Source organism: Oryctolagus cuniculus, chromosome 3 (assembly GCF_964237555.1).
Source record: "Oryctolagus cuniculus chromosome 3, mOryCun1.1, whole genome shotgun sequence".
Lineage (NCBI taxonomy): Eukaryota > Metazoa > Chordata > Mammalia > Lagomorpha > Leporidae > Oryctolagus > Oryctolagus cuniculus.
The window spans coordinates 20,858,221-20,877,413 of record NC_091434.1 but is presented as its reverse complement, the minus strand read 5'-3'; the positions used below and the strand labels follow the sequence as shown (position 1 = coordinate 20,877,413).

The following is a 19,193-nucleotide window of genomic DNA, read 5'->3' as shown; positions in this document are numbered from 1 at the left end:
GCTGCGTGGCTGGCGCGCTGCGGCCGGCGCACCGCGCTGATCCGATGGCAGGAGCCAGGAGCCAGGTGCTTTTCCTGGTCTCCCATGGGGTGCAGGGCCCAAGCACCTGGGCCATCCTCCACTGCACTCCCTGGCCACAGCAGAGAGCTGGCCTGGAAGAGGGGCAACCGGGACAGAATCCGGCGCCCCGACCGGGACTAGAACCCGGTGTGCCGGCGCCGCTAGGCGGAGGATTAGCCTAGTGAGCCGCGGCGCCGGCTGCTTGTCTTCTGATCCAGCTCTCTGCTATGGCTTGGGAAAGCCATAGAAGATGGCCCAAGTCCTTGGGCCCCTGAACCCACATGGGAGACCCGGAAGAAGCTCCTGGCTTCCGGTCGGCGCAGATCCAGCTGTTGCGGCCATCTGGGGAGTGAACCAGCAGATGGAAGACCTCTCTCTATCTCTACCTCTTTCTGTAACTTTGTCTTTCAAATAAATAAAATAAAATAAATTTTTAAAAAAATATATAACTAGAGGTACATCTTTAGATATTCTAGCATCATCAGTTTGAGGTGAGGCTTATTCATTTCATAAATAATTGTTTTTGAAAGCAGTCCAGGTGATTCTTATATATAGTTAGAAGACCCCCCTCTCTCTCTGCCTCTCCCCATCCGTAATTCTTTGAAATAAATAAATAAATAAATCTTTTTTAAAAAAAGAAAAATATCCAGTGATGATTATGATAAATTAACGTGCAACAACGACACTTTGGTTGCTGTAACCTACATACCAAATTAGGCGTACTTAACAGCCTATGACTCTTGAGGCAGTTCTAGTTTGGAGGAATGAAATAAATAAAAGCACTCTTAGAACCCTTGTGGAAAATATGTATTATAAAAAAACTACATGAATTTAAAGAACTTCTTAGCATTGAAATAAACTTCTAATTTATTCCATTTTCCAAGAAATTTTTGAAATACAGTATCATGGGGAGAAGCAAACTGAGATGGAAAGTCTACCGACAGAACATGAGTCAGAGATTCTACCCTTTTGACACAGCAAGAGCATCCAGCAATGTAAACACTAGCAAGGACAGTGCGTCACATGAACACTCTGCTGGTTAAGCTCTATGTCTCTACATGAAGAGCCACACGATTTCTCTGTGGAAGACGTTCAATGATTTCCTTTTCACAGCATTGCAATCTCAGGAAACTGAAGGTTTCCAAAGTCATCTAGACGAATGCTTTAAAGGTTATACATTTATTTTCAAATGAGTGACATTTTCTCAAAGTTTACAAATCCAGTTAATATTAAAAGCTACAGACAATGACATATCACAATTACCTCTACATCATTCACTCATTTATTTCAGTTTCCATTCTCCTATCCCTCATGAGAAGTCTTTCCCTATTTTTTTGCAAATACAAATCACTGTTTTCCTACTTTTATTATATGATCGCATACTATAATACACTATTTTATACATTTTTCAAAATCTTGATCATGACCTACAGTAAGAAATATTTTACATCAAAATCTATTATACATACATATAAATAAAACAAAAATAAATTTTAGAAATCAATTTTTTTTCATACAACATGCTCTATTACCTTCCACTTTTTCTTTTTAAAAGACTATTTATTTGAAAGTCAGAGCTACAAAGACAGAGGGAAACACAGAGAGAGACAGTTCTTCCATCTGGTGGTTCACTCCCCAGATGGTTGCAACAGCCAGGACTGGGCCAGGCCAAAGCCAGGAGCTTCATCCAGGTTTCCCAAGGACTCAAGGACTTGCGCCATCTTCCATTGCTTTTCCCAGGTCATTAGCAGGGAGCTGGATTGGAAGTGGAGCAGCAGAGACTCAAACCAGTGCATATATAGGATGCCAACAGCACTGGCGGTGGCTTGCTAAGCCACAATGTTGGCCCCTCCACCTCTTTTTTAATGTTAATCATGACCCACATAATTGATTTTGTAATTCTACCAATGGGAATTATTAGCTATGGAAGTATAAATACTCATTTTTGGTATACATATGTTAATAAATGCATTTAAACACAAAGGCACTTCAAAAAGCCATGGAAAATACAATTAAAAGATTAAGTTTATTTTAGTGCAAATGATTTTTAAATTCATGCTGTTTTCTCATAATACACATTTTCCATGAACTTTCTCAAATACCCCTACACTATTCCAACAATTTAAATTCTTTCCTATGAATATACGAATCTATTCATTGACTAAAATAAATAAAAAAAATTACACACTGATTCCGCTTACATGAAACTATGAAGTGCAACCAAATTACAGTGATAGAAAATAAGGAACTTTGTCAGTGACCCACAGCTAGTAAGTAGCAGCAAGAAACCTCAAATCTACATCTAACACCAAAGTCATGCTATATAAACTCCTGCTGTGGTTCAGAACGATGAACATGACACATTAAGCATAGGGTAAAATAAACTATCTAAGAAGGAAGAATGGGATTAATTTTACAAAAACTTTCATAAAATATTATTGAAGAGACTGAGATGGCTAACATGATAAATTTCAAATAGGTGGAAAATACCCTTGTGACAATATCAGAAATATTAGGCATTACCATCTAAATTCTACTTCCTGCACTTACCTTTGTAGAATGCCTCTGATTATTATTTTTTTAAAAATCTAAAAAACTTCAAATGAGCATACCTGGTTGTCTGAGTAAGAAAGCTGTCTGCTGGTCTCCTTCGGTGAGGCCCTGCTGCCGAGAATGGCTCCAAAACTACCAGATCCCTGAGAAGGTTTAATGGCTGGTAAAAAAAAACAAAAACACCCAAATCATTTATTCTAATAAAAGTGTCTATCATCTTTATGTAATAATGAAGAAATGGAAGAAACAGCAGGAAAAAGATAAAACAAATCAAAGTGCTTATCAATCCTTTCTGATAAAATATGCAACGGATGTACACAGTGTTTAAAATTCAGAGAAAGAATCTCAAGCAAAAAATTGACAAATATCCGGTGAGAACATGAAATTGGATAAGACCTACAAAGAAAAATGAAAATGAGACAAATTCTCCTCTATAAATATCTGATAATTATCTACAGCATGAACAATGATACTAGATGCCGAGAAAACATGAATGGGGGCCAATGCCATGGTTCAGCGGGTAAAGCCACTGGCTGCAGGACTGGCATCCTATGTAGGCACTGGTTCTGTAAATACATGTACATAAATTTATCTACATGCCTGGAAATACAATAAGTGGAAAGCACAGTAGACGGGGGACCCAAGTGTGAACAATATGGCATAATGGAAAAATCTAGGCTTTGCTCTTAAACAGCTTTGGGTTCAAACCTTAGCTTTGCTGTTATTATTTCCTTTGTGGTTTGGGGCAAGTCACTTAATGACTGTGAATTTCAGTTTCTTCATTCCTAAAATGAAGTTTAAATCACCTTAATTTCAGGGGTTTTTTTGGTTTGTTTAAAAAATTTATTTATTTATTTGAAAGAGTTAGAGAGAGGGAGACACAGAGATCTTCTATCCGCTGGCCCATTCCCCAAATGGCCATAATGGCTAGAGCTGGGCTGATCCAAAGCCAGGAGTGTGTTCTGGACCTCCCACAGTGCCTCCCCCCCTCCCATCTTTTTTAAATTATCTGAGAGTCAGAGACAGAGGGACGTAGAACATGAGAGAGTGTTCCAATCCACTGATTGACTCTTCAAACACCTGCAATGTCCAGGGCTGGGCCAGACCAAAGCTGGGAGTCAGGAACTCAATCCAGGTCTCCCACGAAGGTGGCAGGAACCCAATTACCTGAGCCATCAGCACTGCCTATCAGGGAGTGCATTAGCAGGAAGTTGGGAGTCAGGAGTCAAAGCAGGGTATTGAACCCAGGTACTCCAGTAAGGTATGCAGGTATCTTAACTGCTAGGCCAAACTTCTATCTTTAGTCATAGCCTGTGAAAACTGCTAATGTCAGGTGTCAGCACTCTGACATAGTGGGTTAAGCCACAACCTGGTCACCAGCATACATTATGAGCTACAGTTTGAATCCCAACTGCTCTTCTTTACTTTTCTCCCTCTCTCCGTCCCTGTCTCTCTGTCTCTCTGTCTCTCTCTCTTTCTTTCTTTCAAGACAAGAGTTAGAGAGAGGTAGAGACAGTCTACCTCAGGTCTACTCCCCTTCTGGTCTACTCCCCAGATGGCCACAATGGCAGGAGCTGTGCCGATCTGAAGCCAGGAGCCAGGAGTTTCTTCCAGGTCTCCCACATGGGTGCAAGGGCCCAAGGACCTGGGCCATCTTGTACTGCTTTCCCAGACCATAGCAGAGAGCTGGATCTGAAGAGGAACAGCTGCGACAAGAGCCGGCGCCTATATAGGATGCCGGCACTTGAGGCCAGGGCCTTAACCTGCTGCGCCACAGCATCGGCCCCTGACTGCTCTACTTCTGATTCTGCATCCAGCCCCTTGAGAAAGTAGCAGAAGACATGGGAAATCCAAATGGCATTCCAATCTCCTGTTTTGGTCTGGCCCAGCCCTGTCCATTGCATTCATTTAGGGGGTAGACCAGCAGATGGAAGATCTGTCTCTCCCTCTCTCTCTGAAACTCTGCCTTTCAAATAAATAAAATAAATCTTTAAAAAGAAATTGCTAATGTCAGTTCCTTGGATGGTCAGTGCTCACCTGCATGAAGTCTGTTTTGATGAACTGCATCTAGAAACAACCTCATTTCTTCTGCATCCTTACTTGGTACTTTGTCAATAGACAAGAAGCTGTTATCTTGTAGAGTTAACATTAGGCGACTTTGTTTTGCTCCACTGGGTCGAAGCACCACATTTTTAATGTTATGACTTAGCTGGTCAAGACAAAAAGAAAATTATCTTATTAAAAACATGTAAAAAGGTATAATAAGTTACATAATGAATACTAAAGTTTATACTTCCTAAGTTACCTATCTTATTTCCCATATTTTTCAACTGAAAGAGCTCTTATTTCTTGATACATTTAGATCAAAGATTTGACTGTTAAAGAGATACAAACACATACTATTAAAATTCACCTTAGAGTAATCCTAGCATTCTTTATCTTATGGTAGAAAATTCCATATTTTCAGATATAGTTATAAAGTTACAAAAGATAAAAACTGGTGGGTTAACAATTTTCAGAGCCTGGTTGGCTGTACACTCTTTTTGTTTCTTTTCTTTTTAAAACAAAATCTGCTTAGACACTGACAAAATGTTTGGGTGGCTGCAAGGGAAAAGAATATATTAATCCAAGCTACAGTACTAAAAGAATTCTAAACTCTCAAAAATAATTCAAAAATAGACTTTTACAATATAAGAATACATCTTCCTTTTTCAACTAAGCAGACTCATTTAGCTTTCATTAAATTACAAAGACCATGAGTACATCAGGAATCTCTTAACTTAATGATACCTCTCCCCAGAACTAAATAATTCATCTTAGTCTCTCCAAGTCTTCAGGAATGTGCTAAGAAACCGTAATTTTCATCTTCTCTTGAATGAAACTTTTCCAAGACTAAACTAAAATCATACAGTTTCCTTATTATCCAAGTCCTGGAAGTCTGGCAGCCTTGTTCTCTATTACCTTCCCTTTTAAGACATACACTCAGCTTTCTAAAACTGCCTTTTGCTGAAGACATAGCCTCTAAGTAGCATAATGAAGTAATAACATAGTCATATATTTCCCTAAGATTAGGGAGAATAAATCTTTGTCCATTTTAGATAGAAATGAAAAACAACTTTACCGGTTAATTCATATCCAAATTGTAAATGACATTTTTTTAGCATCAAAGTAGCTTTTAAATTTCTGACTTTGAGTAGAAAATCTCTAGTAAAATACAAAGACTGGATAACATACTGGCATTATTTACCACTTTTTAAAAATTAAATATTAAAGGAAAGCCTGTACATTAACAAACAAGATAAGAATAATCTTGAACTTGGTCACTTTACAACTGAGAATCCCTTCTAGCACCATGATTTAGTGATTATCCATACAGTAAGGACTCCCAATTCTTTCTCGCCTTCTTTTAAAGATTTATTTACTTATTTGAAAGACAGAGTTACAGAGAGGCAGAGGCACAGAAAGAAGGAGTCTTCCATCTGCTAGTTCACTCCCCAAATGGGTGATCCGAAGCCAGGAGCCTGGAGCTTCTTCCAGGTTTCCCATGTGGGTGCAGGGGCCCAAGGACCTTGGCCATCCTCTACTGCTTTCTTAGGCCATAGCAGAGCTGGATCGGAAGTGGAGCAGCCATCACTGCACATGGAGGTCAGCACTGCAGCTGACGGCTTTACCCACTACACCACAGCACCAGTCCCTCTTTATCTGAAGTCCAGACCTCTCTGTTGAAGCTCCAGCCCTACTCACCTTCTGAATGTCTGGTGTCTCAGACAACTCAGCTCTTCATGTCCCCACACCCCACTTCTTTTCCTCTATTTCCTATATCAGAGAAAATGAATGCCATGCATTCAGAAATGTAGGACTCTTTCTCAATTTTTTTAAAAAGACTTATTTATTTATTTGAAAGAGTTACACACAGAGAGAAGGAGAGGCAGAGAGAGAGAGAGGTCTTCCATCTGCTGGTTCACTCCCCAATTGGCTCCATCGGCCAGAGCTGCTCTGATCCGAAGCCAGGAGCCAGGAGCTTCTTCTGGGTCTCCCATGTGGGTGCAGGGGCCCAAGCACTTGGGCCATTTTCAACTGCTTTCCCAGGCCTTAGGAGAGAGCTGGATTGGAAGTAGAGCAGCCAGGACTTCAACCAGCGCCCACATAGGATGTCAGCACTCAGCTGGTGGCTTTACCTACTACACCACAGCAACAGGCTCCCTCAATTCTTTGCACTCTCACCTCTCAAATCTAATGGGTGAAATCTTCTTGAAATCTTTTCATCTCTTTCCTTTCTTCCTTCTTCTTCTTCCTTTATTCAGAACTTTCATCCGTCATCTAAACTCCTAAACTAACCTTATGCTCTCACTATTTCTTGAACTAAAGTCATCTGCCTAGCCCCTATAGGAATCTGAATTTGAGATTTTTGCTCCTTAGAACCTGAGCTCCTCTTATGCCAAAGAAGAAACATCAAGATTTGGTTCCAACCTAGTTTTTCAGCCTCTACTCTTGCCACTCACTCTCCACTGCCCACTTATTTTAAAATAACTTTGATTCCCTGAGGGTTCATTCACACATCAAGTATTTTTTCATGCACAGAAATCACTTCCTCCTTTCCTCCACTATGAATGGCAACTCTTATTTATTCTTTAAATCCTCAGAGCACAAACGACTTGCTTCGTTGTGTCACCTCAGCTGAAAATGTATTTGAATAAGTTTGAGGAAGTGGTATCTCATTCAACTCTGTATCCTTAGCCCTTAGCACAGTATCCACAACAGCAGCCTATAGATGGTTAACAAATTAATGTCAAATGTAAATGGACATAGAACTGATCTACATTAGCTTAATATCTGAATATTCACTCAGTCCCTACTTGGACTGAGAACTGAAAAAAGCAAGTCTCTATTTGAAAATCCTTTCTTTTATTGAGATGAGCAATTAGTAAATATGTTCTTGACAACCTACTATAGCTTTTATTACTTGTCACCACTTTCAATTTATTGAAGACTATCTTTGATACATAAAATCATAAGAAATTTATTTTCAAAGTTCAAATACAGAGACAAATGGAAATTTTATCTTAGATCAGGCTCCAAACATAAAGTTGTACATTGTTCTTCAATAAAATATTTTTATTTAGAACAAATACTGTATTTGTATATAACCTACCTAAAAAAGAGAATTTTAAGTACAGAAAAGAAGTTATGTTCTTCAGTTCACTTCAAGATAAGCAACTCTTGACTATACAAGAGAACCAGTCCAGGGGCTGGCACTGTGGAGCAGCAGGTTAAAGTCCCAGCCTGGGGCGCCGGCATCCCATATGGGTGCCGGTTGGAGTCTGGGCTGCTCCACTTCCAATCCAGCTCCCTATTGTTGTGGCTAGGAAGGCAATGGAAGGTGGCTCAAGTGCTTGGGCCCCCGCACCCATGTGGGAGACCTGGAGGAGGCTCGAGGCTCCTGTCTCCTGGCTGTGGATCAGCTCAGCTCTGGCTGTTGTAGCCATCTGGGGAGTGACTCGGCAGACAAAAGACTCTCTCTCTCTCTCTCTCTCTGTAACTCTTTTAAATAAATAAAATAAATCTTAAAAAAAAAAAAAAAAAGAAAGAAAGCAGAAGCAGGTCAGAAGCAAAAACAAAATTATTTTTTGCAGTGATAAAATGAGAATCCTTCAAAAGTTTACAGTCAGAAGACACAGCTGTAAAGATGACCTTAAACAATCCTCCTTGAATGTTCCATGCCACAACCTTTGGTAGGATTACCCAAGAGGCAGACACTGGCCTTTAGAAGATATTAATAAATTCTGTTAAAAGCTAATACTAAATAGTGATGAATTCACTATAAATACTAAGAAAAGGAAATAATAAAGTTATTCTAATATGGTTTTTAAAATAGCCACAGTAAATAATATCCAAATCCTACCCTGCCCCTAGTTTTCTTTTCAACAAAAGGGGCTATGTCCCCTTCTTTATCATACGTTGTCAACAATGCTAGTGAATAATTTATAAAACATGTACAGAAAAGTACTAGTGTTCTGGAAATAAGCAGCAAGAAACATTAACCTAGAAGGGCTACTATGATGCGTGTAACAACATAGAATAGCTATTTACTAAAAAATTCTATTTGGTAATACCTGAAATGTCCTTGGGATTCCTCCAGTATTGTAGTGAACTATTAGACTGACTTTATTCTCTTTTTCCACAATTTCAAAGGATCCTTCTTTCCACTTTGTAATCCCAGTCTGCATACTTCGAATTCTGATAGGACCATGTATCTTCAGAGGAGACATACTTTCTTTAAAAATAAATTGCTTCTAGCCAAATTAAAAAGCAAAAATACACCTTCACCTGATAGGTTCTAAGGGAAAAAAATAAAGAAAAAGTTACAATTTACTAGTGATTAAAATACGAGTTTGAAAAAGAATGTTTAATGAATCAACTTATGTCCCTTTCTCCATTTGAATAACCACTCGTATAAGGCATCCTGCTTAGCTGCACAGCACAGGCAAGAAAGACAACCCAAGGAGGCACTGGCATTCAAGGACTACATCTAACCACCTTTGATTTCACTCTGCACAAGTTCCCTTCTTTGCCGTGTGTCCAGTAACTGTGTCAGTAACATCAAAATTCTACATTTTTGCACCATTCTCAACTAAATTGCTGTCAATAAAGACATATCAATTAGGAATAAGAAAGATTCCATTCTCACTGTGATTCCTTTACCATTAAAGCATTGATTCTTTTCTTCTCTCATGAATAATGGGTTGTGAATCTTGAGTAAAAAAAATTTTTATTACTGACTCCACTTCTTAAAATGGCATTCCACAGCCGGCGCCACAGCTCACTAGGCTAATCCTCCACCTTGCGGCGCCCGCACACTGGGTTCTAGTCCTGGTCAGGGCGTCGGATTCTGTCCCGGCTGCCCCTCTTCCAGGCCAGCTCTCTGCTGTGGCCTGGGAGTGCAGCAGAGGATGGCCCAAGTTCTTGGGCCCTGCACCCGCATAGGAGACCAGGAGAAGCTCCTGGCTCCTGGCTTCGGATCAGCGCGGCGCGCCGGCCGCAGCGCGCCAGCCGCGGCGGCCATTGGAAGGTGAACCAACGGCAATGGAAGACCTTTCTCTCTCTCTCTCACTGTCCACTCTGCCTGTCAAAAAAATTAAAAAAAAAAAAAAAAATTAAAATGGCATTCCTGCCCAAGAGCAAAGCATACCAAAGTATTCTAATAGTCAGCAGTGTAAGCATAGCAACAGGCAAAGAAGATGTTAAATGAATAAAATTTTTCAAATAATGAAGTTGACTCACCCTTCAAGATTACATTGAGAAAAATCGTTTAACCACCTATCATTTATTTTAACATTACCATTCCTAGAAAGAATTTTTACCAATTTTATCTTTGAAAATACTCAGGCTATCTGACCAAACTTTTCTTTTGGGTTGGGGCGGAGGCAGAGTTACAGAGAGCCAAAGAGAGGGAGAAACAGAGATCCTCCATCCACTGGTTCACTCCCCACATGGCCACATGGTCAGGTTTATGCCAGGAGCCAGGAGTTTCACCTGGGTCTCCCAGGTGGGTGGCATTGGCCCAAACACTTGGGTAACATTCCGCTGTTTTCCTCAGGCCATTAGCAGGAAGCTGGATCAAAAGTGGAGCAGCAAGGACACAAACCAGCACCTACATGGTATCGCAGCGTCACAGGCTGCAGCTTTACCTGCTACACAATGCTGGCTCCCTGACTTTTAACACTTAAAAATAACCTAGAGCAATAATGAAATATCTAAGACTTTTCAAACTTGCTTTACCAAAAGTCAGCAAGTCAATAAAATTATAGCAGAGAATGTTACCAAATACTGTGTCATATACATATGCATGTAGTTATGTAAAATTGCTAAACCAAATTTTATTTATGTCACTTTCAGACCTCTAAAATGGATTCTGGCTTATAATTTAATATTTAAAAACCATTAAACATTGCAACCACCTAAACAGCTCAAGTATCTAGCCAAGGAAAGTTGGTATACTAAAGAAAAAAATTCTTGGTCTAGAAATTAGGAGGCAGCTGTCACTAGTTTGTAACTTATATTCTCTAGTTACTAGTTTTCTCAGCCATAGAATAAGTGGCAAATACTGTTGCATTGCAGAATGAAATGAGGTAACACATGAGGCACTTAGCAGAGGGCAGTATTAATATTAATGGATTAGTATTCATTTTCTAAATTTTACCCCTTGTCTGTACTATCTTCCTCCAAACACTTCAATAATTTTTTTAAAGATTTATTTATTTGAAAAGCAGAGTTACAGAGAGAAGGAAAGACAGAAAGAGAGAGATCATCTATCTACTAGTTCACTCCCCAAACGGCCTCAACAGCTAGGGCTGGGCCAGGACAGAGCCAGAAGCCTGGAACTTCATTTGGATCTCCCACATGGGTGCCAGGGGCCCACGCACTTGAACCATCTTCTGCTGCTTTCCCAGGCACATCAGCAGGGAGCTGGATCAGAAGTGAAGCAGCCAGGACATGACCAAATTGGGCATTCAGCAGCAGCTGACCCTGCTATACCATAATGCCAGCCCCCAGACCTTAATGAATGTTAAACAGGGATTATCAACTCAACTGCCTGTAGGGCCAGGCAGATAACAAAAATGACTTAGGCAGGCAAAACATGATGACTGTCACTCAATTGAGACAATTAGTCTCACGTAGAAATAGTGAACCTAGGACCGGTGCTGTGGTGCAGTGGGTTAAAGCGCCAGCCTGCAGTGCCAGCATCCTACATGGGCACCAGTTCAAGTCCCAGCTACTCCTCTTTCGATCCAGCTCCCTGCTATGGCCTGGGAAAGCAGCAGAAGATGGCCCAAGTCCTTGGGCCCCTGTACCTGCATGGGAGACCCAGAAGAACTTCCTGGCTCCTGGCTTTGGATCAGAACAGTTCTGGCCGTTGCAGCCAATTGGGGAGCGAACCAGTGAAATGGAAGACCTCTCTCTCTCTCTCTCTCTGGCTGTATCTCTCTTTGTAACTCTTTCAAATAAATAAAATAATTCTTAAAAAAAAAAAAAGTGAACCTAGTACTACCAGATTTTCTAATTTTTCAAAAAAAAAAAAAAAAGACAAAGTATGTAAAATGGTCCACTTTTTATTGTGGGCAATGAATTTAAATTTAGATTGAAAAGCTACAAATCAAACAAAACTCAGCTGCAGGTAGGATACAGCCTGAGGCCTCCTGTTCAAGGCCTCTAGTTACTATATGTAAAATGACAGAGGACAGGGCCAGCACTGTGGTGTGGCGGGCTAAGCCCCTGCCTGCAGCACTGGCATCGGGTACCAGTTTGAGTCCTAGCTGCTCCACTCTGATCCAGCTCTCTGCTATGGTGTGGGAAAGCAGTAATAGATGGCCCAAGTGCTTGGGCCCCTGCACCCATGTGGGTGACCTGGAAGAAGCTCCTGTCTTTAGATCAGCTCAGCTCCGGCTGTTGCAACCATTTGGGGAGGGAACCAGCTGATGGAAGACTTCTCTCTTTGCCTCTGCCTCTCTATAACACTACCTTTCAAATAAATAAATCTTAAAAAAAAAAAATGGCAGAGGACACAATAAAAGTTATAATAAGGAGTTCTAGAGTGTAATGCAGCATAAGTCATCTATTATTTACTCGTCGAAATTTGTTTGAGTGCCTACTCTGACCAGATTTATGTATTAGTATAATTTTTGGTATATAAATATATCAAAAAAATTATAAAGGCATTACAGTTTATAGACCAGTCTGTTAACATGGCATTTTGCTCTATCTAATAACTCTACAGAAATCTGGGCTAACAAGGTGAATCTGTATTTTTTTTTTTTCACAATTCATAATTTGTGGCTTCACTGTTTAGATATGTCCTTGAGATCTTTTTCCAGTCTGCCTTTCAACACTACAAGGACTACAAAGTTCTTCTCCTACCCCAGTTTCTCTTGCCAGAAACATGGGAGCTGCCTTTAACTTCTTTCTTGATTATTGGTATTAGACTGGAGAATGGAAGGTCAGAGGAAAGTCTTGTCAGTTCTATTTCCATATACCTTCCAGACAGCTTTATAATGAACTGCAGATCAACTCACATCACTGTTCTCCTTAATGTCATCCAATGGCTCCTCACCATAAAACCCAAATTCAAAAATGACACCAAGGCCCTTCATGACCCTGGTCCTGCTTACCTCTGTACTCCCAAGATCCCCAGATCTAGTCACTTTACTTCTAATTTCTCCCAAGACCCATGAGTTCTCACTATACCTCTCCACACACTGTGGTTATGTGTAGAGGATTTCTGTGAACTTCCCCATCTGCAACCCTCTCTAATTTCTTCTCCCAGCTCTAAAATCAAGGTCAATTTAGAAGTTATCCTCTCTAAGAAATCTTTTCTAACTTCTTTCACTTGTTCTCTCCCATACTGATACTGAGAATGTTAAACCCTCTTCTGTCCTTGCATTGTTCCCTGTGCTGTTACCTCCAGTATTTAGTACATTGTATTATAAGTTGTTTACCTCTGTCTCTCCACACTTTGCTATCTGAAGACAGAGAATATTTTCTTAACCTCTGCATTCCTCACAAGGACAGTGTCTGACACCCAAGTAACAGAAACTCATTATTCAAGAATAATGAACAAATCAGCACTATCAATTCTATTCAGTTTGCTACTAAAATATATAACAGTTGATACTGTAATCAAAAACACCCTCTATGTGGTAAACATGAGGTTATAATTACCAAGTCCTTTACAAGAGCATCGTTTCTGCACTGAACTACATAACTCATTTTTTGAAGACATCACAGTTTTTCCTATGTGCATCTGAACTTCTCCACTAAATGCAAAGCTGCCCTCATACGCTGTTAAGAATTCAATGGAGGGGGGGGATCACTTAAGAATAAGTTACAGAATACATTATTTAAAACTTAATAAACCTGCCCAAACTGAGATTCATGTTGCTATTGCTCAATAAAGAAACTCCCTATTAAGAGTCAGATATCATCAAATTCCCCTCATTTTTCCTTGTATGTCATTATTGGTCAAGGTGCCAGAAAATGGGAATACCAATCCCCGTTATCTTAGTGTCTACTTTATGTGCATACATGAAAATCAGTAATCTTAAATTCCTCCAACAGAAGTACATAATTTTAAAACAGTTTATTTAATAAAACTTAGAGATGAAGATTTCAAAGTTCATTGAAGTATATGAGAGATTTAAAATAATACTGGTTACTTCAGTTTTCTTCTAAATCTCCATGCCTCTCAAACATTCTGATGCAGAGTTTTGGTTAATATAAAATTTTACTTCTGATATTGAACATTTTCTTAACCATTTCTACTAGCAATCTCTTTCCTCTAAGGAAAAAAACCTAAAGGATTCGGCACACAAAACTAGCAGAAACAATATAAAAAAATTTCTCTTTGTGCCTCAATAGAGTCCTTTCGCTGATTTTGTACTAAATTAAGTGTTACTATTGTATGTTCATAATATCATCAGGGCTTGCCCTACTTAGTAAAGGGGAAAAAAAGTTTCTTTTTCAGCATGAAGCATGATCCAGTAACAGTTAAGCTTTCTATGGACCCAAGACAAGGAATGTTTTCTTAAACATGATCATGTTAATTCTCTTATCAAAGCACCAAGAGGAAGACAAAGAATAATTAAAATGAAATGATTCCCCGTTTCCTAAACCTTCATACTTACTAAAAATTCTGTGAGCATCCCATGAAAATTCAATCAATAATACAGGCAAAATGCATCCTTACCCCATATATTTACTTAAATGCTCACATTTTATGTACCAGTTTAAAAACATCCTTATCCAGAGGGCATTTTGAGGTTGAGAAAGCATGATAAAGGATAAAACTGCTACTACAAAATAAACACAGAAAACTGTCAATTTTTTCCAATTTTCATACTTTTGGAAACACATCCAAAACAAAAACATTACTTACTTTTCAGTGACTTTTACTGAAAAACCCTATGTAATAACAATTCACCTTTATGCTGATCCTTGTGCCAAAGGCAATGCACTCTTCTTGGGAAACTACTCATATTCTGCAGCTAGGCCAGTTCTCCAGGAGCCATCAGCTCAGCTAAAGAAAATACAAGTGTGCCTTTTTAAAATAATCCAGTACATGAAATTAAAACTGAAAAAAAAGTGAGCATTTGTATGATAATCAACCCCTTAATCATTTAAAAACCACAAATCACTTATCAAAAATATTTAGAAAATGATAAGCAACACATATGTACCCCCACACACAGGATCAACAGAACTTTAGGAATATTTTTGCTGTGTAAAATGAAGGACTACAGGAGCTTGCACCTTGATCAACCCATGTCTAATTTATTCCTGCTACATTTTGAAACAAGTCAATGCAAAAGAGTATTTCCTTTGTTGGCTTTATAAACATTGTTACAGAATGACACCTTAAGTCTTAAAACAGCACTTCCAGGACATGCTGATACAAATTTCAAAAGGCAGGGAAATCTGGTGCTTTGACTTTTCTTTTGAAACTCTGAAGACACTAAGGTAGAGATGGATTCTGTCCCAGTTGCTTCTCTTCCTGTCCAGCTCTCTGCAGTGGCCTGGGAAGGCAGTGGAGGATGGCCCAGGTCCTTGGGCCCTACACCTGCATGGAGACCAGGAGGAAGCACCTGGCTCCTGGCTTCGGATTGGCACAGCACGCTGGCCGCAATGCGCCAGCTGTAGCGGCCACTTAGGGGGTGAACCAATGGACAAAGGAAGACCTTTCTCTCTGTCTCTCTCTCTAACTCTGCCTGTCAAAAAAAAAAAAAAAAAAAAAAAGAGAGAGAGATGGACAGATGAAGACAATAGTCTTCGCCTTCACTAAGAAGGTCCTGGACTTCCCTGCTTTTGTTCCTCCCCCATGATTCAAGTAAGGACTCTTAGCACCAATATTAACCTAATATTCAATCCATCCAAAATCCAGTCTTTTCATCACTTTGCCATCACCCCGTCTAATATTTATTATGTAATATTTACTATGCACAGTGCTAAATGCCATAAATGCATTATTTCATTTAATTTTCACAATAACCCTAAGGGATATGGATTATTGTTATCTCTATTTTACGGATGAGGAAATTCAAGCCTAGAGACATTAATTTATGTAAACAGTATCAGTCAAAGACAAAGCTATGCCAAATACAAGAGCCCACAGTTTTAACTACTCCCATAGTTCACCCTCATCAATGAACTGTGGCCATCACTTTCTATTCTCTGACCTCTTGATTTTCCCACCAACAAATTATTTACATTACCGTATCCTTTCCAAAGACCTACTCTCCTTAATTCCTACCAACTGAAGTACTCACTTGTTGTCTCTCCCCACCCTAAACAGGGGAGGGAAGCATAATTCACAGACACAGAACTTGTATACTCCAACAAAATAAAATCATTTAGAAAGTGCTAAATACTTTCTACTAATGCTAACTGCCTTCCATTTTTTAATAGCTCATCACTACCTAGAAAATAAGCCCAAATGCATGCTTCCTATTTCTTATTCCCTATTTTTCAACCCAAATATAAAACACAAAGCATTAAATTTTAATATCGCCTTCATAATCCAACCAACGTAAATACGGAATTCTGCATTATCTATTTATCTTCACCGGTCTCAAAGCTTAATCTGTTGTTAAACTAGACAAACCACTACACTGATTTTCAAGGACTTTTTTTTCTTAAAAAAAAAAAATCCCTAAAACAAATGTACAAGGGAGATAAAATTAGTGATATGGAACAAATTAAAAAGTAAAAACATTTTAGTGTTATAGCTGAAAGCAGAGAAGGAAGTTGATTCAGATAAAGTTTATTTCCAATTCAAGAGTTTAAAAGCTGAATAATTTTATGAGAATGCTAACAGTATCCAAAGCTGGAAAACCCTTTGTTTTTCTCTTCTGTGTGCTTTAATTTTTCTGCACAGTGAAAAGTGTCTGTAATGGGATGACAAGAATATCAGTAAGCTGGAATTACTAGAAGACACAATGGGAGGGGAATAGAACATCGGGAAAAAGCTTCACTTAAGCAAAAGTTGAAGAGCAGGACGGTGGTGCTGGGACAGGCCAGGGAATCGGGGCACCATGTGCAAAGGCCCTGAACTGGGAAACAAGCTGGTGTGATGAGGGAGATTAACAGCAGCATGGCTAGGGTTTAGTGAGGGGAGGGAGGAGGGTGCAAGACGAAGCTGGTAAACAAGCAGGAATCAGAGGATGCAGTCCCGTGGAGCACAGGGAGGACTCGGACTGCTATCCAAAATTCACTAAGCAAGCATCGGAAAATCCACTTCCGAGTCTCAAGCGAAGAAATGCTGTTACTCCCGAGTGGAGAAGAGATGTGATGTGTTTGGGTTTGGGGAACATAAAGGAGCAAGAATGGAAGAAAACAGGGCAACTAAAAAAGGAATGTATTGACATTATAATGACTTATAATAACTACAGAAACAATTGTTGCTTACTGGCGATTTACTACATGCCATGTGTTTATCAGGGTTATTTCATTTAATCTTCATAACAGTCCAGTAAGGTGAGGATTCCTGTTACACTCCCACATAACAGGTGAGAATACTGAGAGTCAGGCACCACGTGAAAAAGGACTGTGGCTTGAACAAGAAAAGTGATAGCGATTGTGAAGATGTAAAGAAATAGGTATCTTAGAAGTAGACTAGGACTTTAAGAGTGTACGATGTATGAGCCAAGGAAGAAGTCAAGAATGCCTCTCGATGTTCTACCTTGTGCAAGTAGATAAATGCACATGCCACTGAATGAAATGGAAAACTAAGAATTTGGGTCTGGGGATAACGATCAAGACTCTGCCTTGAGACAAGTTATATTTAAATTTCCTAAGAAAACAGCCAAGTTTAGATGTCAGACAGCTGAATATTTAGATATGGGGCTGAAAACAGAAGAGACTGGAATTAAAAAAGTCTTAAGTCATCAATACATAGGTGGAATTTAAAGCTCAGGGAGGAATGGAAAAGTAAGAAAAAACCTAGGACTGAGCCCGCATATTTATTTTACTTCATCAATCATCTCTCACTAAGATACACGGTTACCTTGTGTCGCTGGGTTTTTCAGCCCTTCAACTTAGCCTTTCTGCCTAATGCAACACTAGGTAGGGATCTTCCCTCTCTCGCAAGACTCACCCTCCTCTTTTCCAGTTATTAAACATCCAGAATGCCTCAGAGCTGCATCCTAGGTCACTTTTCCTAGCACTAAACTCTTCAGGCAACTTCATCCACACACAGAGCTCCAACTACTGTCAGCACGGCAGATGACACACACACACAGTCTGTGTGTGCAGAACCCCTCTCGTCGGACCTCCAGCTCAGCACCCCCGGCTGCATCCTTGTCATCCTCTCCTAGGTGTCTCTTCAGGTCAGGCTCCTAGGGCACGGCCACCGCCTCCCAGTCGCCCCCCACCCCCGTAAAAATCGTTTACCCGGGGCTGAAATGTTGGAAGGATTATCGCGAAATCACGCTAGGGTAACCATCCAGGACACAGCACTCTCACCAGTTACAGCTTCCTCTCATGAACGACAAGCTGATCGGATGGCCACAGAGGGGAAGCAGCCAAATACACGCCAAAAACGCGATTTACGCCTTTTAATGAAGGGTTAGGCGGAGGCGGGTAAGGAATGGTCATCAGAGCGAGTGTCATGCCCACGGCTTGACGGACAAGCGCAAAGAAGTCACCAGAAGAGCCGGCTGGCCTCCTTGGGGGGCAAGCAGCGAAGGATGACAGTCCCAGAGAAAAAGGGGGTCAGGTTCGGGGTGCGGAGGGAGCGAGTGACAGCGCTGCAGGTCAAAGGAGAGGGGAAGCCGGCAGGGAACAGCCAAGCGGAGTGCCCGTGCTGCCGGGGGGACTTGCAGGGGTTCCGGCGGCCCAAGCGTCAGCCGGGCCAACTCCGCAAGAGTGAACGCCGGGTGGGCGGACCGCACGGGGAAGGGAGCTCCAAAAAACCGACTCCACGGAGAAGCCACTCCGGCGTCCTACCTGTGTCTGAGAGTCCGGAGCCCCCGACAGGCCTGCCAAGAGTACGGAGTCCACGCGGCGCGGGGGAGCCGGGAGGGAAGACGGAAGGGACCTCGGGCCCGAAAGAGCGAGGCCGCTCGCTCCCCCTGGTCAGGGAGAGCGGCTGATGGCGGGAACTATGACCACACGCAAACACGCACGCACGCACGCACGTACGCACACTCGACGCGACCAGAGGCAGGCGCGTGCGCGGTAGCCCGCAAACTCCGCCCCCTGCGCGCCTTCGCCCCGCCCCAGCACCAAACGCGGCCTAGGCCAATGGCCCCGCCCCTGCCGTGACCGTACTACGCACGCGCACCTTCACTTCGCTTCATTCCGTTCTCCCACCATTCCCTTCTTCTCAGCCCAGTCGGGCATGCGCAATACTTGTTCTGGAGGGACGCCCGGCTTTTCCCGCCCTTCACTGGCCTCCGGAGGAGGGTCAGAGTTCACTCCCCTCTCTGAAGATACCTGCCCGATGCCGAGGGGTGCGGGGACTAGTGGGTCGCGGACGACCTTCTAGTCCTGAAATTTAAGGGGCAAAGGACAGACTCTGGGACTGTTAACTC

At 41.1% G+C, this 19,193-nt stretch overlaps 1 protein-coding gene across 21 annotated transcripts in view; it reads right to left on the bottom strand.

Moving 5' to 3' along the window:
- The window catches only part of USP37 (ubiquitin specific peptidase 37), a 94,975-nt gene extending 75,898 nt beyond the window's left edge, over positions 1 to 19,077 (bottom strand). For 4 of the 21 annotated variants that reach the window (XR_011387106.1, XR_011387109.1, XM_051848163.2 and 1 more), the window contains exons 1-4: positions 18,607 to 18,801; positions 8,727 to 8,950; positions 4,651 to 4,822; positions 2,673 to 2,773 (exon numbers count right to left, since the gene is read on the bottom strand). Coding sequence is in view for 11 of the 21 variants with exons in the window: in XM_051848163.2 (XP_051704123.1) it covers positions 2,673 to 2,773; positions 4,651 to 4,822; positions 8,727 to 8,882 (429 nt within the window). In the remaining 10 variants the exon portion in view is untranslated. Of the gene's footprint in view, positions 1 to 2,672; positions 2,774 to 4,650; positions 4,823 to 8,726; positions 8,951 to 14,542; positions 14,684 to 18,606; positions 18,845 to 18,943 lie in introns of those variants that run through there. The other 17 variants (XR_011387108.1, XM_008259143.4, XM_070070186.1 and 14 more) reach the window with 10 other exon arrangements.
- Between the last annotated feature and the right edge of the window lie 116 nt (positions 19,078 to 19,193).